The sequence below is a fragment of the Heloderma suspectum genome, chromosome 2 (genome assembly GCF_057233095.1).
Source record: "Heloderma suspectum isolate Gila_16-S chromosome 2, 16-S_ref, whole genome shotgun sequence".
Lineage (NCBI taxonomy): Eukaryota > Metazoa > Chordata > Lepidosauria > Squamata > Helodermatidae > Heloderma > Heloderma suspectum.
In genome coordinates this window covers 371,855,512-371,882,470 of record NC_139459.1, presented here as the reverse complement: position 1 = coordinate 371,882,470, position 26,959 = coordinate 371,855,512, and the positions used below count along the sequence as shown (strand labels likewise).

The window sequence follows — 26,959 nt, the reverse complement described above, 5'->3', positions numbered from 1 at the left end:
TTCCTCTGTGGGATGGATGGGTAGAAAGCAGATGGCCAGGTTTGGTTTTGTTTTTTTAAACTCCAAGTCCCAGCATTCCTGCCCATTGGCCAAGCTGGCAGGAGCTTCTGGGAGGCGAAGTCCAAAAAATCTGCCCTCGAGTACCCCTTGGGGGGAACCACCCTGTCCGGCTCTTGCAAAGGGCGAGGAAGAAAGGGGATGGTCATGTTTGCTGGTGGGGAGAGAAAGGCGGGAGTCCATTTCAGGGTTAAAGCGAAGGAGCCTCGATTCCTAGAAGGGCCCCAAAGTCCGTGCGTGGCAGCAGCCGCTTCCTGCCCCGCCCCCTCCTTTGCCCGCCCCCGAGGCGTCAGCCGCCGCTGCCGCCTTTTCCTTCCGCGGGATGCGCTTGGAGTGCCGGGGAGGGCGGGTGGAAGGGAAATGCGACGCAGGAAGGAAGAGGCGGCGGGCTCCAAGCCGAGGAGCCTGCGATTTCCCCACATGCCCGGCAGCAGCGGACCCCCCTCCGCAGTCCAAGGGACTCGGTGAGTGCAAAGCACGTGGGGGGTGCGGGGGAGCCCCAGGGAGGGGAGTGGGGGGCAGGATTAGGAAGTGCCCGGATGAAGATGCTCCGGCAGTGGGCGGCGGGGGGGGGGAGGCGGGGAGGCAGCTGGGGGGGAGGGGAGACGAACAGAGACCCCCTCCCCCCTCCCCCTTCTCCCTCCCCCCTCCCCCCTCCCCCCACTTCACCCCCAAAAGTGGGGGTGCTGCGCAGTTGACCCATCCAGGGTTCCTCTGCAACAGCCACACCAGGGAACTGCTCTCTCTCCTCCCCTCTACCAGGCTGGGAAGTTCCAAAAGACGGATTTGAAGGCCCTGAAACCAGTTTCAAAGCACTTTGCAGAGTCAGCAGAGGGTTTATGTAGGATAGAGGGAGGGGAGAATCCAAAGGAAGAGGGAGAGAGTATGTGTGGTGGGGAGTTGTTAGGGCTGGTGGAAGAGAAGGATCTCCCCCCTCCCTCCCCACACATCTCCCACTTCATCTCTAGTGACCCTCTGAGTCTTGGTCTTTATCTGTCTTCCGTACAGGGAGAAGCCCCCGTCACTAGCCAGACGCTACCCAGTGTTTCTTATAAAGCATCCCTCCGCTTGGTGAGAAAAGGCGTTGCAGAGAGAAGGGCTGGCGGCCTCTGCTAGACGTGGTTCCCCACCACCAAGAAGTTGACGGCAGAGGAAGGAGATCCTTCAAGTCCTGCTGGAGTACAGGTCCAAGATGGAAGGACAAATCTCAGCTGGTCCTGAAGCAAGAAGAAGCCCTGATGCCACCGAGGATGGGAGCAGTGGGGCATTCTGGGAAGACACAGTGCAGAGGAACCTGGACGAGGACACTGGCAGCTCAGACATGCAGTGCCAGCGCTTCAGGGGGCTCTGCTACAGGGAGGCTGAGGGGCCCCGAGAGGTTTGCAGCAGGCTCCACGATCTCTGCCGCCAGTGGCTGAAGCCAGAGCGACACACAAAGACTCAGATCTTGGACCTGGTTGTTCTGGAGAAATTCTTGACTGTCCTGCCCCCAGAGATGGAGAGCTGGGTGAGAGAATGTGGAGCGGAGACCTCTTCCCAAGCAGTGGCCCTGGCAGAAGGTTTCCTCCTGAGCCAGGCAGAGGACAAGAAGCAGGAAGAGCTGCAGGTGAAAGCATTTTTGATACTTCCAAGGGGCAGAAAATATGTCGAATGGGACCCTAAATATCGCCATTGGTTGCCTGGATGTTTTCTAGAAATCATGCAAGGAGGGATGTCCCAACCAACACCTGGATATGGGGCATGACCCTCATTGGGGGATCAGGAGACACTTCGAAGGCAGCGTGGATATTCTAGAAGGGAGCGGATTCTGCTGCTTATACTAAAGCTAACATTCGCTCCCACCAAAATTGCTCTGCTAATAATATTTCCGGAGAGGCAGCAGACATCTGGCATCTCCTGGGCTGGAGCAGTTTCTCCCCCTTTCCTGCCTTCTTTATTTACTTTTAAGATTATAATGTCAGCATCAGTCTAACATCCTTAGGAAAGGCCCTCTCCTTTGTATATACAGAATGCACTTTTCCTACTGATGGTTGATATGGGAGGAGACCCTCCTTTGGGTATTTGGGTTCAAGGCCATTGAGGGCTTTAAACGTAAGCAACAGCACCTTTAATTGGCCTCAGAAGTGAATAGACCACCAATGTAATTCTTTTAGTGAACCCTTGGCCTGCTTTTTTTCCTTTTCCCTACTTTGGATCTTCACTCCTCTTTCAGGTGAAGGAGGTATTAGTCAAAGAGGCTGCTGAGTTCTCTAAGGCAGAGAAGGTCCCACGGGACACCAGACGGAAGACAGCATTCAGGCAGACTGTGCAGGAGGGGGAAGGAGGTGTCACCTCACTGGGTAAGGGTTAATGGGGTCTCCATATCTGTTCCAACTTGGTCTCCCTCTCTGAAGTATGTCTGAAGTTTGGGGGCTGCTTTAATGTTCTTGTGTGGGGAGGAGTTGCTTCACTGCACCCTTTCTGAGATGTGAAAGTAGAGTTTCGTTTCAACAGTTTAAGACCTTATGGAAATCCACACCAGCACTATGAATTCGGCGTAAAGGCCTCATGGGGACATTTCTCCCTTCACCCTTTGGTTCTCTTCCAGTTTGTTTCAAGAAACTAGAATCAATGTATCAGAGAGTTGGAGGGTGGATCTCTTTGAACACCTCTGCCACCTCCTGCTGAGTGCAAGAAACCCAGGGCTTAGAGCATTATCATATAAATGACCAGAAGTTGAAACGAGTAATAAGATACATGGGGAAAATGTTTTCTCCTGCTATTTCAGTCAACACTGGAATGTTATATAGAGAGATAGGCCCGGTTATTCAGTGGACGACTAAAGGGAATGTTCATGAAATGTTGTCTTTATGGCATTATACTCCCCAGTGGCAGAGAATATCAACTACCTATGGCAAACTGAGTTTAGACATATCTGGTGGGATTGCAAGAAAAATTTAAAAAGTTTAAATTAAATTAATTAATTTTTTAAATTAATTTAAAATTTTTAGCTAAACCCAGCAAAGAGATTATGGACATGAAATACCAGTAGAACCTTTTGTTTTGCAACTAGGCGAACGTGATGGTGTGATGTTTGATGGTGATTAAGGGCACAATCCTATGGTTGCTAGTCAGCTGCTAGACAGCTATAGGATAGGCTGGTTCCCTGAGAACCGACCTCCACCCCCTCCTGCGCTGCCTTGTAGGCAGCACGGAATCGCTCCGCGCTCGGAAGAGGAGCACGGAGTGGCAAAAACGGGGCATTCCTGGGGGCGTGTTGGGGGAGGGGAGTTGGAAATGCTGGCACAACACTTCCTACGTGTCGTCTGTCTGCCACTTCCCGCTCTCCGAGGTCCCACGGTTAGACAGCCGAATCAGCTGTCTAGCCGTAAATGCAGGGTGGCTGAAGCACAGAGGGGATGATCCCCTCCGTGCTTCTCCTGCCCTGCATTGGATAGGCGGTTGCCTCCAAGTTCGGAGGCGGCCGCCAGTCCCTATAGGATTGTGCCCTACGTCTGCAGTCCTTATACCTACTTACCTGGGAATGAACTCAGTGGCACTTACTTCTCAGTAGATAACTATGTGATACCTCAAGGTGGTTTTACAACACCACCACTACAGACAAGAGGAACAACAGAGAGATTTATTAAAGGGATTTATATACACAAGGGAATAGAGTGTTATTTAAAGTGTAGCCTGGGATATGCTTAAGTTATGTATTCTCGGTTGCCATGTTTGATAAGAGAGTCTTTCCTGCTAATAAGCTCTCTCAGTAGCCTTCCTGTCAGGCCTAGTTGGCCTAAACTCCACCCCAGACAATTCCTCACAACCGGGAATTGTGCCTTCAGCCCCTCCTCTGGCTTCTGGGATTTTGATACTGTTTCACGGATCACTTGCTGAAGCTCCCTCTGGTCAGAACTCTGACTAAATCCCCCTAGTGCTGCGCTCTGCTGCCTGCCTGAGGCATCACCACAACTTCACACAGCCCTGCCTCCTGCTCTCCAGCTTCGGATTCCAGGTCTCCATCTGGAAAAGTTCTCTCAGGCTGGCGTCCTCTTCCCTGCTTTGAGCACTGCTCTCTTCAGTCAACAAGCAGTAACTCTCATTGACTGGGTTCGAATGACACGATAACCCATGATGGGTTAAATAACCCACGATGGTTTATTTACCCCATCGTGGGTTATGGTGTCATCTGTTGGGAATTTTGTAATCCATGATGGCTTATTTGCCCAAAATCACCCACGGTCTGCAGTAGGGGTTATTTAACCCACTGTGGGTTATCGTGTCATCTGATATTCAGTGAGGGTTATTTTGGTCGCTTACAGAGTTGTGCAGCAAGAGCGGTTCAGATTGCTGCTGCTGTGCTCCTGCAGGCGCTTCTGTGTTAAGGAAACAGTCTACATGGGCTTTTTCAGTAGTGTGGGCAGGGGGTGGGGGGTTGCACAATTGGGAACACCTTAGTTTTCAGGATCTGGACCAAGCTTCATACACAGCCTCCCCTAGTCAGGAAGCACCCAAACAGCTGTCAAAACCCTGCACGATTACTCACAGAGGAGTGAAAATCCCAGGTGCACCAGAAAGGGGGTGGCAGCTATAAATCCTTGGGGGTTTGCAGGATCGAGGCCAAACCTCATACACAGCTGTAGTGCTGTGGAGAGAACTGCACCAGCTGCCTCTCCAAGCTTGCAAAAGTGACTTTGGAGAGGGCGGAAAGAGGGCAGGTCTGTGGGTGGGAAGGTGACTGGGGAGGCCAGCTTATGAACAAACCTCCAGCCTTCCCTCCTGCTCCTCGGAGCCCCAGCTAGGCGGGTGAAAAAACCAGTCTAGCAAAAATACAGAGCGGGAGGAATACAGAGGCAAAGATCGCCTCTGCACTCCCCCCGTTCTGCATGGGATGCCTGTCAGCCTCCACGTTTGGAGGCTGACTCGCATCCAGATAAGACTGTGCCCTTATTTACTTATTTGTTACATTTATATCCCACCCTTCCTCCAAGGAGCCTGAATGCCTGGGTCTTGGGGTGGGGGCCTGTACACTGCAGCAAGCATACCCCTGTCCCCAAATATGGAGGATCACCCCTCATCATTGGGTAAATCCCTTCCTTCTCTTCTGCTGCCATCATTACACTACACCCCTTTTATTTCACATACAGCTTTTCCCTTAAATTAACTGGTCATTAGGTGTGACACAAAACAGATCAGAGATGCCAAAAAAGTAAACAAGGATGGATGGATGGATGGAGAGAGAGAGAGAGAGAGAGAGAGAGATGAAAACCAGTGTTACTACTTTTAAAACAGGGTTTCTACACAATTACTTTTACCACCAATCAAGTGCTATAGGCCCCAGTTCCTCTCCCTAACCAACCTCTAGCCAATTTCCCTATCTGTCAGGTTTCCCAATCCCCTCAGCGCACACGCTCAGGCAATCTGACACTGGATGCCCAAATCAGTGAGATTTCTTTATTGCAGGAGGTCCCACAGCAAAAGCTTAGTGGTTACACTCTTCAGAAATCATATAGCGGAGGGTCAGTAGCTATGGGCTCTATGTAATTCCAGAACAGTCCAAAGCTAAACACTACTACCGTGACTGAGATCCTCATCAACGTGGTTTCCCACTTGTCATTCTCCACGGTTCTGAACACAACGGAAGGGACTCTGGATTCCTGGGTGCCTAACCCAGACAATCCTTTCATAGGGCTCCAGCCCCAGACATGGAAAGGGAATGATTCCTGGAATGAACCCATCAGGCAATCAGGGGATAACTTCTTGAAAGGCCTAACAACCCACACCTATAGAGAGTCCAGCTTTGAATCTTTTGTTGATAACTCCAGGCTTCATGGTCAAGGCCCACCAAGATCAAGGGAAGGGCTGACCCACACATGCAAGGTGTTCCAGGCCACCGCTTTCGCATCAGCAACTCCACGCTGCAGGAGTTCTGAGGCCATCCTCATGGGGTCACCTCGTGACTTCATGGAGACCATGGCATCCTGGGAGCTGCACCCTATTCCAGCTGGGCCCACCCATGTAGCCCGTCATGCACTAGACCTTGTGTTTGTTTCTGGAGAAGTGGGGAGTGATCTGGAAGTCAGGGGTATATCCGATGGACAGCATTGTACCAACTCCATCTGATATGGCAACTGCGCCCCTACCTTCCCAACCATCTGCTCCCATTGGTAGTACATGCCCTGGTCTCATCTCGTTTAGACTACTGTAATGCACTCTACGTGGGGTTACCGTTGAAGATGGTTCGGAAGCTGCAGCTGGTACAGAATGTGGCGGCTCACCTGATTAAAGGCAGCTGCCGGCGAGATCACATCACTCCAGTGCTGAAGGAGTTGCACTGGTTATCAGTTGTTTTCCAGGCCAAATTCAAGGTGTTGGTTTTGACCTTTAAAACCCTATATGGTTCCGGCCCAGCCTATCTTAAGCAACACCTGACAGGCCACTTAACAAGATCAGCCTTGGATGGCCTTCTCTCTGTCCCATCAGCCAGAACAGCTAGACTTGTGGGGACGAGGGAGAGGGCTTTCTCTGTGGTGGCCCCCACTCTGTGGAACTCTCCCTAGGGAACTCCGTCATGCCCCCTCTCTAATGAGCTTCTGCCGTGCATTAAAAACTTGGTTGTTCAGGCAGGCGTTTGGGGTGGGTTAGGGTATTTTTAGAAATACGATGTTTTTATTGTAGAATTTTATTGTTTTAAACTGTTCTGTTATATACTTTGTACACCGCCTAGAGTGGCTGGGTGACCGGCCAGGAGGGCGATTAATAAATTTAATAAATAAATAAAGGGAAGTCCAAAAGTTGTAGATCAAACCCAGCCTGCCATACAGAGCTGACTACAAACACAGACACACAATCCACAGCAATGCGAGTTGAAGACTATGAAAAGCCTCACAGTACTTTTCATGGCAAGTCCTTAACAATCCAAAGTTCCAGTCCATGTGCAGAGTGCCTCCAAAAGCCCAGACGATGATGGATCCAAACAGAGAAGGCTTCAGGCAATGAAGATGAGATGTTCCTAGCAAAGGCTCTTTGCCTTTTGCATCAGCTTAAAAGGGAAGACGGGACTGTAGGACGCCCCCTCCGGATCCCTTGACAGACAAGGGCCTCTAGCCTTTCAGCAAGGTCCCTGTCTAAACAGGGCAGCACTGCTCAGCTCCCAGCAGTGACGCTTCAACCTGGGCGACCCTTCTGCAAACCCCACCTGACCTCTGTCAGGTTCTCACGGACAGCTTCCAGCCTCCCTGCCTGCCAAGGCCAGACCAGCAGGTGGACAGGGAGTTGGGAGACCCCCCCTGGCTCTGCTCTGGGAACAGTGACAGAGAGAAGCTCACACAGACTCTGACATTCCAGAAACTGGATAGGCCCAAGCCCTTCCAGGCTACTTCTAAGCAAATCCTGGCTATAACCTACAAGGCCCTGACACTATCAAGCTCCACCCCAGTTAACTCAGAGGCTTGAAAGGCAGTCTTCTTTCTGGTAAGGCTCGACTTCCACCTGGAATCTTCAACTCTGTTCCCAAGGCTTCTCTTAAAGTCTTCCTTCTGATCCAGTAGCTGGTCAACCTCCAGACCGCCCCCACCAGCGGTCACTCAGGCTTCACCTCCTTCCTCCGAAGGCTGCTCCAGGAGTCTTCCTCTTCCCACTTGCAGACCTTCTTTAGCTTCTGCCTCACATGCTCTCAGCTCAGCCTCCCAGTCTGGTAGCTGTTCTTCCCCTGGCTGATGTCTTCTTTAGGCTCCCCATGAGGAAACCTCCACAGGTGACTCTCCAGTCAGACTCCCCCTGAGGGACTCTGACTCCGCACTGTCAGTCTCTCCACAGCTCCTTATATTAGTTCCAGTCAGAACCCACCAGCCAATCAGCTTTGGGGTGCCCAACATTCTGTCACCCCATCTCTGGGTAAACGTCTGACCAATGGGCATCTTTAGAATGTTCACTTATTCCCCAATCAAATGGGACCAATTTCAACCCTACCTTTCCATATAAATAGAGGGACCCTGGCATCATTTTCACCTCCTTGTGGTAACAGTAACTGCCAATTTGCCAGCATACCATATACAGTCAGGGCCAGAAATATTGGAACAAGGATAACTGTTTTGGCAGTTGGCCTCTGTACACCACCACATTGAATTTGAAAGGAAACACACCCAGATGGGAGCGAAGTCAGGACTTTCAGCTGTAATTCAAGGGGTTTGACAAAAGTGGGGCACCAACCATCCAGGAAGGACAGCCAGTGGCATACACACACACCCATCGGTGGCTCATAAGTAATGGAACAAACCAACATTATTTCAAACTTAAGGATCGCCTTTAGTACCGGGATGAAAATCATTTGCAGTCAATGACTGCCTGAAGTCTGGAACCCATGGACATGACCAAATGCTGAGTTTCCTCCCTTGAGATGCTTTGCCAGGCCTTTACTGCAGCTGCCTTCAGCTGCTGCTTGTTTGTGGGTCTTTCTGCCTTCAGTCTTGTCTTCAGTAAGTGAGAAGCATGCTCTGTTGGGTTGAGATCAAGTGACTGACTTGGCCATTGAAGAACATCCCACTTCTTTGCCTGGAGAAACTCTTGAGTAGTTTTTGCTGTATGTTTTGGGTCATTATCCATCTGCAATATGAAGCGGCGTCCTATCCGTTTAGCAGCATTCGGCTGAATCTGAGCAGAAAGTATAGCCCTATACACTTCAGAATTCGTCCGGCTGCTTTTCTCAGCAGTCAGGTCATCAATAAACACCAGTGACCCGGCTCCATTGGCAGCCATACATGCCCATGCCATAACACTGCCTCCACCATGTTTGGCAGATGATGTCGTATGCTTTGGATCATGAGCTGTTCCTTTCCTTCTCCATACTTTCCTCTTCCCATCATTCTGGTACAAGTTAATCTTGGTTTCATCAATCCAAAGAATCTTATTCCAGAACTGGGCAGGCTTTTTAGGTGTTTGCTGGCAAAGGCTAATCTGGCCTGTCTGTTCTTGAGCATTACCAGTGGTTTGCACCTTGTTGTGAAGCCTCTGTATTTACATGCATAAAGCCGTCTCTTGACTGTCGATGTTGACAATGACATGCCTACCTCCACAAGAGCGTTCTTGACCTGGCTAGATGTTGTGAAAGGGTTCCTCTTCACCATGAGCAGAATTCTGCGGTCATCCACTTGAGTTGTCTTCTGTGGTCTTCCAGGCCTTTTGCTGTTGCTGAACTTGCCAGTTAATTCCTTCTTTTTCAGGATGTTCCAAACTGTTGTATTGGCCACTCCCACTGTTTTTGCGATCTCTCTGATGGGTTTATGTTGTTTCCTCAGCCTAGTGATGGCCTCCTTCACTCGCATGGACTCCTCTTTGGACCTCATGTGGGGAGTTCCCATGAACAGCTACCAAATGCAGATGTAACACTCAGAACCTCCTCCAGGCCTTTTATCTGCTTGACTGGTCATGGGGTACCCAGGAAACAGGCAACACCTGGCCATGCAGCTGCTTGTCAGCCAGTCGTTCCATTACTTATGAGCCACCAACCATGGGGGTGTGTGCATGCCACTGGCTGTCCTTCCTGAAAAGTTGGTGCCCCACTTTTGTCCAACCCCTTGAATTACAGCTGAAAGTCCTGACTTCACTCCCATCTGGGTGTGTTTCCTTTCAACTTCAATGTGGTGGTGTACAGAGGCCAACTGCCAAGACAGTTATCCTTGTTCCAATATTTCTGACCCTGACTGTATGCAGTGTAACTCTCCTCAGTGTAACTCCTTAGCAAAACCTATAAAATGATGGGTAGAAAGTTAATTGCAGCTTGTCTCAGGCACAAGCCTCTGGTAGAAACCACACATTTCTTTTTACTGTTAACCCCTTCAGTGAATGAAATAAAACATAAACCTTTACCTCAGTTTTACCTCAGCTTCTTTACAGAGCAGAAGCAGGGTACCCAAAGCAGGGTACATGAGTCTCCTCATCTCCATTTTATCATCACAACAACCCTGTGAGGTAGGTTAGGGTGAGAGTCAGTGACTGGACCAAAGTCACCCAGTGAGCTTCATGGCCAAGTGAGGACTAGAACCTGGATCTCCCAAGTCCTTGTCCAGTACTCTAACCTGGCTCACATTGGGTCTATGGAACGTTCTGCCAAAAGGCCATAGAAAAACCCTTAATCATAAATCCACTGCCACCCAAATAAACTATCTCATTCATCTTAGTAGCTGGGTAATTTGGGCCTAGCAATGAGACTGAACCCAAGAGACAAGAAGAACAAAACGAACAAAACCTATAAAATGACGGGTAGAAAGTTAATTGCAGCTTGTCTCAGTGGATCAATTTTGGAAAAAAGCAGGAACTGCTACTAACTATGGAAGAGATGAAAAGGAACCTATGGCATAGGATCGTAATGGCCAAGATAATTTATGAGACCTTGGGCAGGAAAATACTGGTAGGGAAGAACTAATTAGGACCATGCTCAGAGAGAGGTAGTAAATATAATTTACAGCCCAATCCTATACATGTCCACCCATTGAGTGCAGTGAGACTTACTCTTTAGTAAGTGTGTATAGGATTGCAACCCGTGTGATGTTATTTGTTCTTTTAATTGAAATGTGTCCTTTTTTCAGCAGTTACAGGCCCACTAGATTGACAACTTCATAAACTCTTCAGTATATGTGAAGACAAAGCAGATATATTTCGTATGGATTCATTATATAAATGATACTTTATTGAAATAAGGAATTTGCTTAATACATTTAAAACATAATTGTACAATACTGATTATGAACTTTTAAGTTCATCTACATAGCCTGTGTTTATATGCGCGTGTGTGTGTGTGAGTGTCCCCGTCCGTCTTGGTGACGGATTGATTTCAGTCCGGGATCAGACCGAAATGCCAAGTGTTTATCAAGGACAAAATATCGACTCTCTGTCTCCTGCACAGGTGGAGGAATGAACGTGTGGCTTCATTCAAGGCCTTCTCCTATAGGAGTAGAAGCAGTCGCTGTACAGCCAGATCAGGTAGAGGAAGAATAATGGGAGGAGAACCATATGGAAGGGTGAGGGGGAGACAGGCTACGGATGTCCTGGGTCTGAAATGACAAGACCACAAAAAGAGCCCTGCTGGATCAGCCCAAGTCCAACTAGTCCAGCATTCTGTTACCCACAGTGGCCAACCAGATGCCCCAATAGGAAGCTCACAAGCAGGACGTGAGGCAAATAGCCCTTCCCACTGTTTCACCTGGCCACCGTCCTAGCTTTCATCTTTGTTATTGTTATACTGTGGTTTTAATGCGTTTATATTTTATATTGTTTTACCCTGAGCTTTTTGGTTTTAATTTTTGTGAACCTCCCAGAGAGCTTCGGCTATTGGGTGGTATAGAAACAAACAAACAAATAATTTTTTAAGCGTTGTGGTTCTTGGGAACTAGGTGGTGCCTTAGCATCCCCCTCTTGCCTCAGAAGCTGAGATCTCTAGAGGAGGCAGATCTGAAGGAGTCACCCCTGAGGGCACAGGTTGTCATGTTCCTTCGTCCTCTCCCTTTGCAATCAACACACTCCAGGAAGCAAGGCTACAGGCTCACTACTTTATTAGTTAACAACCAGCTTCTTTACAATGCAGATTCTAGGAAACTCAGACTGCAGTGAACCAGCTAATCCACACAACTGTGAATATCAATAGAGGACCCGAAGTAGAAGTTAGAGAAGTTGCCAGCAGTCTGGGCACGAACTTCACGGCCAGACTTGCTTTGTGGGGATGCCCCTCCCTTAGGGTGGCTCCCTCCTACGTTGGTTTCCATGAGTGGCCAACCTGGCGGAGTGCCTGAGCTTCGCCTCTAACTTGTCCTGCTTTGCTCTGTGACAGACCCTAGCATCCCTCAAGTCAGGCCCCTCCCCCTTTTCCTCCTCTCCCTCTGAAACCTGGGTTCTCATGGTGGAGGAATGGAGGGGCCATTCAGGCTGAGCCATCTTTGTGTCAAGGCCTTGGGAAGACAGCCTTGCCGTATCTGAGCTCACTAGGGAGGGAGCCTCCCCCTGTTCTGGCTGTTCCATCCTGAATCCGAGCTGCTAGACATCTCCCCATGCTCAGATTCATTCCTGACACAGGCTCATCTTGGGCAGAGCCCAGTGTGCTCTGAGGCTGCATGTTCCCTGGCAACATCTGGCTCTGAAAGTTCAAGCCCTTCCTCGAATGAGGAAACCCCCCACTGACATTGCCTTTGGGCTTACAATCTGAATGATGGCGCAACATAAAAGGAAAAAGGAATGGGAAGTAGGAAGAAAAAAGCAAGCCAGCCACCAGTTCTTGAAGTTAAACATTCCTTATAATGGAACTCGAAACTGTTCAAGGAGCAGAGAGCCAGACAGAGTTGGTGTCTCCGCCAAGCCGATGGAGAAGTCCTGCTTTTCATTTCTCTCTCTGCTGCAACTGATGAGAGGGCAGTTGCTGGAAGATAGCTGAGGGAATGAAAAAAATTGATGGATTGTTTCCCCAACAGAGCCAATGTAGCAACCCAAGAAGACCGCAAAGGTGAAGTGGCTGTGATTTCTCCTGCAGAATCCAAAGCTTCCTTGGTGGCTGTCAAAGTAAACTCCAGGTTAGGGATCATTACAAAAGGAACTGAAAGTAAAACTGACTGTGTTGTAACCCCTCTATACAAATCGGTGGTGCAGCCACACTGGAAACACAGTTTTGGTCATCCCCATCACCAAACGGATATTGTAGAGCTGGAAAAGGTGCTGAAAAGGGCAACCGAAATGATCAGGGGGCTGGAGCAACTCCCCATTGAGAAAAGGTTGCAATGTTTAGGGCTTTTTACTTTAGAAAAAAGGGGGACAGTTAAGCGGGGACATGATAGGGGTCTATAAAATTAGGCATGAGAAAGTAGATAGGGAGAAGGTTTTCTCCCTTTCCTACAATACTAGAATCCAGGGTCAATTAATCTGAACGGTGGGAGATTCAGGACAGATGAAAGCAAGTCTTTTTTGACAGTCTGCTGCAGAGGGATAGAAGAGAAGCAGGGAAACTCCATTTACCTGCTGAGTGGAAACTGTTTTCTTCTTTCAGGGTGTGGTGACCTTTGAGGAAGTGGCTGTGTCTTTCACGGAGGAGGAGTGGGCGCTGCTGGATCCAGGCCAGAGGGCTCTGCACAGGGAAGTCATGGAGGAGAATTGTGGGAATCTGTCCTCTCTGAGTAAGATTCGTTTTGTGCCTTGGCGGATACACATGCACGCACTAGATTGCTGCTATTCATGGACCTGGTTCACATGTCATGGCAAGTCTGGGTTACTTAAGAACAACTGGTACGTTACCGCTGACTTATTTAACCCAGAATGCCTGGGTTCAGACATCACATGAGTAACCTACGATCAGGGCGATCACAGTTTGTAAACTGAAAGTGGAAGTGAGTAGTAGCCCAGAGGCAGTACACTCCCTCCCTCCTGCTCGTGCCTGGGAAACTGTGGACTGATTAATTAATTAACCCACACTTTGCCATGATGTGCAAACAGCCTCTTAGTCTGTATCTATGCCCTCTAGATCTGTCATTGAGAACATCACTGGCTTTTCTGTGTTCCTTTGATGCATTATGTATTCATTCATTCTCTCGTGTGAATTTTTTTGTTTTTATAATTTTTTATTGTATAATTTCAACGAAACAAAAAAGAGGGAAAAGAAAAAAATAGTAGCTACATAGATTTGAATATCTCTATTTCAATGCATGCATATGAAATGTGTATGTGTACGTACACAGAGAGAGAGAGAGAGAGAGAAGAAAATATGGTTTTCTAAGAATTAGACATAAACTTCAACAAAAGCAGACCAAATATCCATATGAGTATCCATTTGCAAGTGGCATCTATATGCCACCCGTTCAAATGTCAAAAGCGTTATTACATCCTCCATCCATTGCAGCATAGGTGGTGAGCATTTATCTTTCCAGTGTTGTAATATCAGTCTTTTAGGTGTCAGATGGGCGCGGAGAATCCATTTGTGCTGATCGTAAGTTAACTTCCAGGAAGTAGGTAGATAGTTTAAGAAGATATGTACATCGGTAAGTATTAAAGAGTATTCCAATACAAGGTTCCAATAAAAGACAGAGGGAAGAAATGGTGGTTCAACTATTAAATGAGCATGACAAAATGATAACAGATGACAAAGAAAAGGCAGAAGTAATCAATTCCTACTTTAGCTCAGTCTTCGCCTGAAAGAGGGTCTATGAGCCCCCTGGCGAAGGCAAAGTACAGGCTGAAGGGGCAAGATTGCAGCTTGAGATTGATAGGCATATGGTCAAGGAACACCTCATTACTATGACTGAGTTCAAATCTCCAGGGCCACATGAACTGCACCCTAGAGTAATGAACTGGCAGAAGAACTCTCAGAACCACTGTCTATTATCTTTGAGAAAGCACGGAGGACGGGTGACGTGCCAGATGACTGGAGGAGGGCTGATGTTATCCCTATCTTCAAAAAGGGCAAAAAGGAGGAACCTGCGAACTACAGACCAGTCAGTCTGACATCAATCCCTGTGAAAATTCTGGAACAGATTGTAAAGCGATCAATCTGTGAGCTCCTTGAAAACAATACAGTGATTACTCAAAGCCAAAATAGATTTGTCAAGAACAAATCCTGCCAGACAAATCTGATCTAATTTTTTGATCAGGTAACCTCGCTTGTGGACTGTGGGAATGCTGTGGACATAATATATCTCGACTTCAGCAAAGCTTTCGACAAAGTGCCCCATAATATCCTGATGAGCAAACTAGCTCAAAGTGGGCTAGATGAAACAGCTATCCACAGGTGGATCCACAGTTGGTTACAGAATGAGAATCAAAGAGTGCTTATCAATGCAATCTTCTCAAACTGGGGAGAGGTAATGAGCGGGGTACTGCAGGGCTCAGTCCTGGGCCCTGTGCTCAACATTTTTATTAATGACTTGGAGGAGGAGGTGCAAGGAATGCTGATCAGATTTGCAGATGACACAAAACTGTGTGGGATAGCTAATACCCTGGAAGACAGAAACAAAGATCAAAGTGATCTTGATAGACTGGAGTGCTGGGCAGAGAACAGAATGAAATTTAACAGGGATAAATGCCAAGTTCTGCACCTAGGAAAAAGAAGCCAAATGCACAGTTACAAGATGGGGGATACTTGGCTCAACAACACTACAAGCAAGAAGGATCTTGGAATTGTTGTAGATCACGAGCTGAATATGAGCCAACAATGTGATGTGGCTGCAAAAAAGGCAAATGCTATTTGGGGCTGCATTAATAGAAGAATAGCTTCCAAATCATGTGAAGTAATAGTTCCCCTCTGCTCAGCACTGGTTATGCCTCATCTGGAGTACTGTGTCCAGTTCTGGGCACCACACTTTAAGAAGGACGCAGACAAGCTGGAGAGGGTTCAGAGGAGGGCAATGAAGATGATTAGGGGACTGGAAGCAAAGCCCTCTGAAGAGAGACTGAAAGAAGTGGGCATGTTCAGCCATGAGAAGAGAAGACTGAGGGGAGAGATGATAGCGCTCTTCAAGTACTTGAAAGGTTGTCACAGAGAGGAAAGCCAAGATCTCTTCTCGATCACCCCAGAGTGCAGGACACGGAATAATGGGCTCAAGTTACAGGAAGCCAGATCCCAGCTGAACATCAGGAAAAACTTCCTGACTGTCAGAGCAATCAGACAGTGGAACCACTTACCTAGGGAGGTGGTGGGCTCTCCCACACTGGAGGCATTCAAGATGAGGCTGGACAGCTACCTGTCAGGGATGCTTTGACTTGGATTCCTGCATGGAACAGGAAGTTGGACTCTATGGTCTTATAGGCCCCTTCCAACCCTACTATTCTATGATTCTAAGCTTTATCTGTATAATAACCTCCTTCAAAAAAGAGGCAACTATTGGGTATTGCCAGAACATAATTAAAAGAATCATTAGCAGTGTTACACCCCCAGCAATTAGCCAACTTAGACAAACCCTGTTTAAAGAGATGTTGTGGTATCCTATGAACATGGAACAAGACTTTTTGCTGAATAAGGCATAACCCAAGATCCACAGATGCATCAGATACAGACTCCAAGGCAGTGATCTATGGATGAATCAAACGGGGACAATCCAGTTCCCTATTCCATTCCTGCTTAAGACCCTGTGATCATATTTATTTACCAATAATAAGTATTTATAAATATGGATTGTGGGTCAATATTGATACCAAATTAAATCCTATTAATCAACTCGTAAGGCCTCTTCTTCAGCTCGGGTAGCTTTTTCTGGCTTTATGCACTTGTTCAATTGAGTACTTAACCACCTGATAGTTTTTTACATCAGACATGCCTAGTCCCCCTCTAGCAATTTGCTGATACAGGTATTCATCCTTACAGATGTGATTCTACCAAAGCTGGAAAGCGATAGTGTTTGCCCGTAATGCCAATATTATCATCATCATGGAATTGTTGATTTCCCTTGCTGACTTGCTAGTCAAGTGCCATCTCTAACTTATGTTCGAGTCCAGTATGTCCACCTTAAATTGGAGTGTTTACCCTACAGTTGTTCATTTTGGGCATGGGCACGACTTGGCTTGAGAAGTTGTATTGATTCGGGGGCTGTCATTCTTTGTTAGCTTGCTTTCTAAAGGAACCCGTGTTAGTAAAAAAAAAATGGCTGTCAATAAAAACCTTATGTACATTTTAAAAAACATATTATTGCCAGCCTTCCCCAACCTGATGCCCTTCAGATGTGTTCGACTACAGCTCCCAGCATGCCTCAGCCAGCATAGGTAGCTGGGGCATGCTGGGAGTTGTAGTCCAACCTGGAGGGCGCCAGGTTGGGGAAGGCAGAGCCCGCAAGGTGGCATACATCAAACCCTAGATAATAGTAAAACTGTTGGGGCTAAAGAAGACATGCGTGTGTTTATTAAACTCAAGCGGGCCCATTTATCTATAAAAAGGGGTGGTGTGGTCTACTTTTGATGAAATGAAATGTGGAGGGAGGGGAGCAAAGCCCCCCCCCTTTACTATGCTTGGCTCCTTTAAGCCTTCTTCCCCCTGCTCAGCTCATTTCAAGTATAAAACCTTTCAAAGCAGCAAAAGACAGCAAGGTAAGGCCATCTTCTTCCCCCTTCAACCTTCCTGGGATTTAGGACTTCATGCTGGCAGAGTTGTGGGATCCCTTGACAGTGAAACGGAGTGTTGGCAGGTTATTGGAACTGCGTTAGGTGATGTCTGAGTTGGATATCGTAAGATGCCTCATGGCTCAACTTGGGCCTAAGAGGGCACCTCGCCCTGGCCAGGACTTCTTTGTGGCCGAGACGTTCACCACTGGCTTCTTTTCCACAATTGCCTTTCCAGTACAACCTCAGAGCATGCTGATGAAGCAGCAACCGCATTCCAGCTGTGGTTTGATGCTCTGGGGACCAAGCAGGAAAACTGGTGTGACTAAATAAAGGACTTCTTCGCATTGTTCCTAGTCAGTTGTGGTGGCATGCACCAACCAGTACAGATGTTAGTAAACAGAGAGTAGGGGAAAAAAATACTCTGCCGCAGAGCTCTATGCATGTAATCCCTGTATATTTTAATCAGAAGTGCTAGAAATGACTGGGGTGGTTTTTCCTCCCAAGAAGCACTTCCAGTTCCCAAACCTGAATTCATCCCCTGGCTGGAAGAAGAGGGAGATCCATTTTTCGAGGGCTATGAGGAGGCAAGAGTTCGGCAGGGCTGGTGAGGAAGGCAGTGATGGCAGTTCACCTTGCTGGCATAGTCTTCCTCTTAGGGAGCAGTCCCATGGCTCCTAGACAGCATCTGGGGGGGCCATAGGATATTTCGGATTCCTGGATCCAGGGTCAGAGACAGCGCTCTGACCGCGGACCCAGGAATCCGAGCTCCCCCCCCCTCCCCTTCGCAGCTGGAGCGGAGGGAACTGTGCCGGTTGCCTCTCCAAGCTCACAAAGGCGACCCTGGAGAGGAGGGAGAGGGGGCGTGCCAGTGGGCAGGGCGGCGTGGGACTGGGGAGGCCGGCTTACAATGTATCCTCAGGCATCTCCTGCCTCCTTCTCTCCCACTCCAATGTGCCCCGGGTAGACAGGCAAAAAACCCATGTAGCCAAAATACAGAGCAGAAGGAGTGCGGAGGGGAAGATTGCCTCCACCGCTCCTCGTGTTCTGTATTGAATGCTGAAAGGATTGCGCTCTTAATTGGCTTTGTTAGCTGATTTGAGGCTTCTTTCCTCCTGGATCAAGTTTCTCTCTTTATTCCTGCAGGTGATAGGGGGAACAACTATACAGAGGATGAACAGCAGAAAAGAAAAACTGAAGGAAAACAGAAGTGGAGGATAAAACCTGTTGTTTTCAGAGGTGTTGAATTCCATGAAATCCCAATGCCAGAAGAGTGCCATGCAGGAAACAAACGGAAAAAAATCACTCTGTGTGCAAAAAAGGTAACTAGGATACCGACGTTTAGCATACCTACACGAGTGCATGAAGTGAAGAAAACTTTTAAATGCTCAGGGTGCGGAAAGAGCTTCAGCTGGAGGTTACATCTTATTATACATCAACGAACTCACACAGGAGAGAAACCCTATACATGTTCAGAGTGTGGAAAGAGCTTCCGTTCTAGCTCAAACCTTGTTTTACACAACAGAATTCACACTGGAGAGAAACCATATATGTGTTCAGATTGTGGAAAATGTTTCCGTCAGAGCAGTAGCCTTACTCATCATCAAAGAACACACACAGGGGAGAAACCGTTTAAATGCTCCGAGTGTGGGAAGAGTTTCAGTCAGAAGAGTACCCTTACTTGTCATCAAAGAATTCACACTGGGAAGAAACCATATACGTGCCTTGAATGTGGAAGGAGTTTCCATCAGAACGCTACCCTTATTTACCATCGAAGAATCCATACTGGGGAGAAAACATATATATGCTCAGAGTGCGGAAAGAGCTTCCGTCATATTGGTAACCTTGCTTCCCATAAAAAAACCCATACAGGGGAGAAACCATATAAATGCTCAAAGTGCGGAAAGAGCTTCAGTCAAAGTAGTGGTCTTACCTCTCATCAGAAAACCCACACAGGGGAGAAACCCTTTAAGTGCTCAGTGTGTGGGAAAAGCTACAGTTCTAGCCGAAACCTTACTTCACACCACAGAATTCATACTGGGGAGAAACCATATATATGCTCAGAGTGTGGAAAGAGCTTCAGTAGGAGCCATTACCTTACCTCCCATCAAAAAAAACATATGGGGGAGAGACCATTTAAATGCTCAGAGTGTGGAAAGTGTTTCAGTTCGAGTGGTAACCTAATTTGTCATCAAAGAACCCACACGGGTGAAAAACCATATAAATGCTCAGAGTGTGGAAAGAGCTTTGGTACTAAGCAAAACCTTGCTTTTCACCACAGAATCCACAGTGGGGAGAAACCATATAAATGCTTAGAGTGTGGAAAGAGCTTCATTCAGAGTCGAAACCTTACTGATCACCAAAGAATCCACACAGGGGAAAAGCCATATAAATGCTCACTGTGTGGAAAGACTTATAGCCAGGGCAGTAGCTTTAGGTATCATCAAAAAACCCACATGGGTGAAAAACCATATAAATGCTCAGAGTGTGGAAAGAGCTTCAGTACTAAGCAAAATCTTGCTTTTCACCACAGAGTCCACAGTGGGGAGAAACCATACAAATGTGCAGAGTGTGGAAAGACCTTCATTCAGAGAAGAACTCTTACTGATCACCAAAGAATCCACACAGGGGAGAAACCATATAAATGCTCTGAGTGTGGAAAGAGCTATAGCCAGAGCAGTAGTTTTAGGTATCATCAAAAAACCCACACAGGAGAAAAACCATATAAATGCTCAGAGTGTGGAAAGAGTTTCATTTCTAGCCAGAGCCTTGCTTTACACCACAGAATCCACACTGGGAAGAAACCATATAAATGCTCTGAGTGTGGAAAGAGCTATAGCCAGGGCAGTAGTTTTAGGTATCATCAAAAAACCCATGCTGGTGAAAAAGCACTGTAAATGCTCAGAGTGTGGAAAGCACTTTGTTTGTAGCCAAAGCCTTGCTTTACATGACGGAATCCACATTGGGAAGAAACCATAGATCCACTCAGAGCAGTTGCTTTAGTTCCCATCAAAGAACCCATACATGGGAGAAACCATATCAATGCATAGTGTGGAAAGAGCTTCAGTCAAAGTGATGGCATTATGTCTTATTAAAAACCCACACTAGTAAAAAACCATGAATGCTCAGAATATGGAAAGAGCTTCCGTCAGAGCAGTAACCTTGTTATCAAAAAGCCCATTCTGGTGAAAAATAATTAAATAGTTCAGTGCTTGGAAAGAGCTTCACTTCTAGGATTCTTATGCTACAAAATCCTCACAGTGGAGGGAGCATTTACACGTTTAGTTTGCAGAAAGAAACCATACATATGCTCAGAATGCGGAAAGAGTTTCAGTCAGAGCAGTCGCCTTACTTCCCATCAAAGTATCCACATGAGAGCAACCAAAAAAATGCTTAGAGTGTGGAAGGAACGTCATTCGTAGTGCTAACCTTACTTATCATCAAAGAATCCACAGAAGGGAATAGGTTATGAAACTGCTGAGTACACAAGAACATAAGAAGAGTCATGCTGGATCAGTCCAAGTGTCCATGTAATCCAGCATTCTGTTCACATGGTGGCCAACCAGCTACCCTCAGGAAACCCACAAGCAGGACAGGAGTGCAACAGCACCCTCCCGCCCATGTTCCCCAGCAACTGGTGTACATAGGCTTACTGCCTCTGGTACTGGAGGTTGCACATAGAAATCAGGACTAGTAGCCATTGATAGCCTTCTCCAGGAATTTGTCTAGCCCACTTTTAAAGCCACCCCAATTGGTGGCCATCATTACATCTTGTGATAGGAAATTCCATAGCTTGACTATGCGCTGTGTGAAGAAGTCCTCCCTTTGATCTGTCCTGAATCTCCCACCAATCAGCTTCATGGGATGATCCCATTGGGTTCTAGTATTATGAGAGAGGGAGAAAAATGTCTCTCTATCCACATTCTCCACACCATGCATAATTTTGTACACCTCTATCATGTCTCCCCTTACTCACCTTTTTTCTGAGCTAAACAATCCCAGTTCTTGTAGCCTTCTCTCATAGAGGAATCGCTCCAGCCCCTTGGTCATTTTAGTGGGCGGGAGGGTACTGTTGCACTCATGTCCTGCTTGTGAGTTTCCTGTGGGCAGCTGGCCGCTGTGTGAACAGAGTGCTGGACTAGATGGATCCTTGGTCTGGTCGAGGAGGTCTCTTCTTATGTTCTTGAGGGAGCAATCCTATCAGGATCGACGGTCGCCTCTGACCCCAGGGGCAACCGCCTCTCCAGTGCAGGGCAGGAGTGGTGAGGAGCGGATCTCCTCACTCCCCCCGCCCTGTTTTTGCAGTAAGACAGCTGATTTCAGCTGTCTAGCTGCAGGACCTCAGAGCATGGGAAGTGGTGGCCAGATGACACATAGGGTGTTTTGTACCAGATTTCCGACCTCCCTGCCCCGCCCCTGCGAACGCCCCGTTTTCACCGCTCCACTCTGCTCTTACGAGTGTGAGGCTGCTCTGCACTGCCTACGAGGTGGCACGGGAGGGTGTGGGGGTGGTTTCTCTGGGAACCGACCTCGGAGCGCAGGTTCTGAGGTCGGTTCCTGGGAACTGACCTATCCAATGGCTGTCTAGCCACTGACTAGCAGCCATAGGATTGCACCCTAATCTCAAGGTGAAGAAATCACATAGGAGACACTGCATCCTAGAAATGGTTGAGGTGCAGAACAGAACTTCATGTCCAGTGATATGCACTTTACAGCGCATCATATAGATAATTAGACTAGAGTTTTGTTGACAAATCAGACCCTGATCATTCAATGGGAGAAACCATATAAATGCTTAGAAACATGGCAAAAATGTGTACTAGAATGCATACTCTACTACACAAGAGAGAATCTGTGAGGGCTGGTAACAAACTGTAGTTGGACCCAACATCTTACATAGTTTTGAGAGTAAGCTCTTAACTGGTAGCCTGAAGTCAAGAAGGAGGGTAAGAAACAGAGGAAAATGACCAAAAGGCAACAGTAAAAAGAGAGAAATAGAATAGTTGCAAATCAAATGGATTTACAACATCACCAGCAATTCTAGTGGCCAGTATCCGACGGGGCGCTTAGAGCCCTGCCAATTCTCCTGCGTCCCTCTGATTCCATTGCAACGGTGATCTAGTGCTTGTGCAACGGCAACTTAGTGCTTCCAGCGGCAACCTGAAATGAGTGGAAAGGCCTGGAAAGAGGCATTTTGGCGGAGCTTTCATAAGGAGTCTCTGCCAACCTGCCCCCTAGAAACAAGCATTTCTGCTTGTTTTGGGGCTTTCCCTGGGAAGTGCTATCAGCAGAAGGGAATGGGCAAGGTGGAAGGAAATAGGAGGTGGCGTAAGTGCCCCCTTGGATACTGCCCAGTGTTTCTAAGTCAGGTGTTCAGGTTCCAGTAAATAATAAAAGCCTCACTAAAGATGGGCTTGCAAAATTAGGACTATTTCTTTGAAGCATTCCTGATCATTTATCCATAAGTACAATTTTAGGTATTTTTCTACACCATTTTGAAATGGTCAGAATGTTAGGAGATTTCCAGTGGTGAGCATACACTTTTTTTGTAGAGACTAAGTCAATTAAGAAGCTGGTTGTTATATATTTTCTTCCATGTTATATATTTTCTTCCAAGCCGAATAGTTAAAATATTTACCCCAGTTAGCTGCTAAATTATTTTTTTTTCTCCAAACATGACACAGATCTGCACTCTCAGCTTTGCATTTCCAACATCTGAATCTGAATTCTATTCCATTTCTGTGGAGTAAGTCACCATCTGTACAGTATATAGTGTCTCCATTAGATGAGCAGTTACTGAGAACTGCTTAATTCCTCCATGAATCCCCCCTTCCCACACCTCATTTGAAATATCACAGACTATACCTCAAAACTGGTGCACATAGGCTTACTGCCTCTGATACTGGAGGTATCAGAGAGCCATCAGGACTAGTACCCATTGATAGCCTTCTCCATGAATTGGTCTAACCCCCTTTTAAAGCCATCCAAAGTGGTGGCCATCACTACATCTTGTGGTGAGTTCCATAGTTTAACGATGAGCTGTGTGAAGAAGTCCTTTTATCTGTCCTAAAGATAAAGTTTCCCACCAATCAGTTTCATGGGATGACCCCTTTGGGTTCTACGATTATGAGAGAGGGAGAAAAATACCTCCCTATCCATATTCTTCACACCATGCATAATTTTGTACACCGCTTATCATGTCTCCCCTTACTTGCTTTTTTCCCCAAGCTGTTGTAACCTTCCCTCAAAGGGGAGATACTCCAGCCCCTTGATCATTTTAGTCGCCCTTTTCTGCACGTTTCTCAATTCTACAATATCCTTTTTGAGGTGCGGTGACCAGAACTGTATGAAGTATTCCAAGTCTGGACACACCACAGATTTATATAAGGGCAGCGTGATATTCGCAGTTTTGTTCTCAATTCCTTTCCTAATTATGCCTCACATGCTTGCGGTAATGGGGCCTTGCTGTGAAGCAAGCAAGCCAAAATCTCCCCCGGCAGCAACAACGCTTCTCCCGCAGGGTGCGCCAGAGATAACACCACCGTCTGCCACACCTGCTGAGCTCTCCGCTGATTGAGGACTTGCTGAGCCCCAGTTTTGAGCTGAAACTGGATCCATGGTGCTGCTCCAGTAGGCCATGGTATGGACACTCATCAGGACCCGTATGCACTCCTGTGCTGCCCTTACAGCTCCCAAACAGAATGTAATATTAATGACTGCTACAACAAGCCCATGTCTTTCCATGCAAACCCCGGACTGGCTCAGTCTGGTTCTTGGGGTGACCTGTCTGGTTTAGCTTCCTCTTATTCCAAACAGTTCTCAATACAGAATAACAACTATTAACCCATACAAGGCCGAGGCATGAACAATAGCAGCGTATATATTTATCATTAAGGGTGCAATTCTATGGCCGCTACTCAGCGGCTAGATGGCCATAGGATAGGTTCGTTCCCCGAGAACCGACCTCCACCCCCTCCTGTGCTGCCTTGTAGGCAGTGCAGAATGGTCCCATGCTCCACACGTGGAAGAGGAGCGCGGAGCAGCCAAAATGGGGTGTTTCGGGGGGCGTTCCGGGGCGCGGAAGGTGGAAATGCTGGTATGAAACATCCTACGTGTCGTCCGGCAGCCTTCTCCCCCACTTTGCCTTCCCACAGCTAGACAGCCGAAATCGGCTGTTTAGCCACAAAATGCAGGGCAGGAGAAGCATGAAGGGAACGATCCCATCCGTGCTTCTCCTGCCCTGCATTGGATAGGTGGTCACCTCTGAGTTCAGAGGCAGCTGCCTATCCCGATAGGATTGCGTCCTAAATCACAGTTTATGAAGACCAAAATAATAATGGTAATTAAGGCATCTTGATAGTCTTATAAATTCAAGAAAGCTGAGGAGTTTTCCATGAACAAAAGTTGATGGCACTGGACTGCCTTTTTATACTTTTTAAGCAGCTTTCAGCATATTCCATTATTTACTTAACATCTTTATCTTACTTCTAATAGCTAATGTACTGAGATTCTTGCTGTTGGGGTGTATTAATCATATCAATGAGCTAAAATTATCCTGTATGTCAAAGGTAACTTGAAATAGATAAGGCCGCTCTACTCTGTCAGAAGCATCAAGGAAAAGAAGAAAGGCATTTGTGATATTGTTGGTAATGTTTTTAGCTTTCCTGATACTAGTCATTAATTTTCTCTTCGATCAATCGCATTTGATCTGAAGCAATATTTTTCCTGTAACAGAATTAAGGCATTTTGCTAAAATAGCTGTTAAGGTTTTCTAGTTGGTGTTCAATAAGGGGATGGGTCTATATAACTCGAATAGTGTATATTTGTTAAATATATAATATTTACCAAACCATTTCCTCTGTTTAATATAACAATTATCCTGGCGTTCGTCCATGACTCACATAAAACTTATATAAAATAATACAATTGTAAAGAGCTAGTAAATGAGGAGACAGAATAGACCTGTACCATTTATAAAATCCAGCCATTAAGCTAAATGGGCCTGAGGATTAATTTTTAAGGCTTCTATTTGATTTAATATTTCTTGAGGTGATATTGGAGCACTGAGAAATCTGTTATGCTCTGTTGAAAAAGGTCAACAGATCTAAATTGCTAAAAAATGCTTCTTGTGGTGGCTCAGATTGATATATCTATGATAAATTTTGCTTTTTTCAAAATTAATGATGACGATTATGATGATTTTGCTTTATAAGATGAGCCAAACCATTTTTCGGATTCAGTGTCTCCCTCAAAATATCTGCTTCAAAAAAGCTAAACATTTTTCTGCTTTATATGTATCTAGCATGTCCAATTCCTTCCTCTGCCATCAACTGGGCGTACAACTGGTCTGACTGAAATAATTTTAAGTTCTAATATATTCTATGAGCCTAATAAATTGCTAGTTTTTGCTGCTGCTTTAATTTCTATGAAGCCATTCATATAGTATAGCCTAATATAACAGCTGCTGCTTCTTGTGTTCTGCAGTTGCATATTTATATTTAGGTTGCATCCAGACTTAGTTATACTTGGAGGAGGCTCACTGAAATTAATGGGACAGTTTAATCATGACTAACGTAATTCCCATTGATTTCAGTGCGCCTACTCTAAGCGTAACTAAGCTTGGATCCTACCCACAGTTGTTATTTTCCTTTTATTTTCCTTTATTTTATTCTCATTTAAATTTCTTGTGAGGCTCAGCTTCACTATTTTACATATTCTATTTTTATCTGAATTATTTCACCCATCTGGATTTTCCTGGATCCTGTATATAAGAAACACTAATTTTCTCCCCTCTCCTTAATCTTTAAGCTACTCTGCTATATAACTTGAAATTTAGTAAGCTTTTAACTAGTGTGAACTGGTGGGAGCTTTATATGGGGCCAAAACTAGAGTCAAGCAATAATTAAAACTAAATAATAAAATAATAAAAATAATTAAAACTGCAGCTTGTTTGTTTGCTGTAGTTATTTATTTATTTATTGCATTTATGTCCCACCTTTTTTCCTCTTTCAAGGAACCCAAGGCGGCTTACATTATTCTTCTCCTCCTCTCCATTTAATCCTCACAACAACAACCCTGTGAGGTAGGTTGGGCTGAGAGTCTGCGACTGGCCCAAAGTCACCCAGTGAGCTTCCATGGCAGAGTGGGGACTAGAATCCAGATCTCCCAGCTCCCAGTCCAGTGCTCTAGCCACTGCATGGGATAGTCGCCCACCTTCGAACTTGGAGGCAGACCACTATCCAATGCAGGGAGGGCAGAGCGTGGAGGGACTAGCCAGAGCACGTCAGAGTGGGTGGGGGGAGGCCGGATGGTGCATAGGAAGTGCCCCCACCCTGCCCCTGGGAATGCCCCCTTTTTCAGCTGCTCTGCATGCTCTTGCAAGCATGGGACCGGGGACGACCCACGCCACCTGGGAGGGGCCGGATGGTGGTGGTCAGATTTCTGGAAGCCAAAAAATCCTATGGCTGTCTAGATGCTGTCTAGTGGCCATAGGATCCCACCCTACATGATTTGGGTTAGTAAGAAAATTGTAGTTTATTTTGTCCTTTTAATCCTTACGTGTTACAGTTGTTCCCGCCTTGTGCTCCAATCTTGCATATTCGTATTTGATTTTTTCACCATGTAATCTTTACATTTGCCTGTATACACTGTTCCTTCTATTTCCCCCACCCCCCCAATCCATTTATGTATAATGTTCTTTTACTGTGTATTGTGTATTATTCTTTCATCGCATAAGCCTGGATGTATTCCCTCTCTATGTGCTGTAAATTTTAAATAATTTTTCTAAAAAATGATTTCACTTTAAAGCTGTTCCTGGTCCAGCCACCTAGCTCACCGGAGCTATTAAAAACCCAATTTTTCA

The 26,959-nt window shown here is 46.5% G+C and overlaps 1 protein-coding gene across 1 annotated transcript; it reads left to right on the top strand.

Moving 5' to 3' along the window:
- LOC146356098 (uncharacterized) lies at nucleotides 1–26,959 on the top strand. Its single transcript, XM_084831332.1, has 6 exons — nucleotides 1–521; nucleotides 1,066–1,663; nucleotides 2,270–2,396; nucleotides 10,943–11,019; nucleotides 13,067–13,193; nucleotides 18,244–26,959. The coding sequence occupies exons 2-6, from the start codon at nucleotides 1,250–1,252 to the stop codon at nucleotides 19,992–19,994; spliced, it is 2,496 nt and encodes an 831-aa protein (XP_084687458.1). The 5' UTR covers nucleotides 1–521; nucleotides 1,066–1,249; the 3' UTR covers nucleotides 19,995–26,959.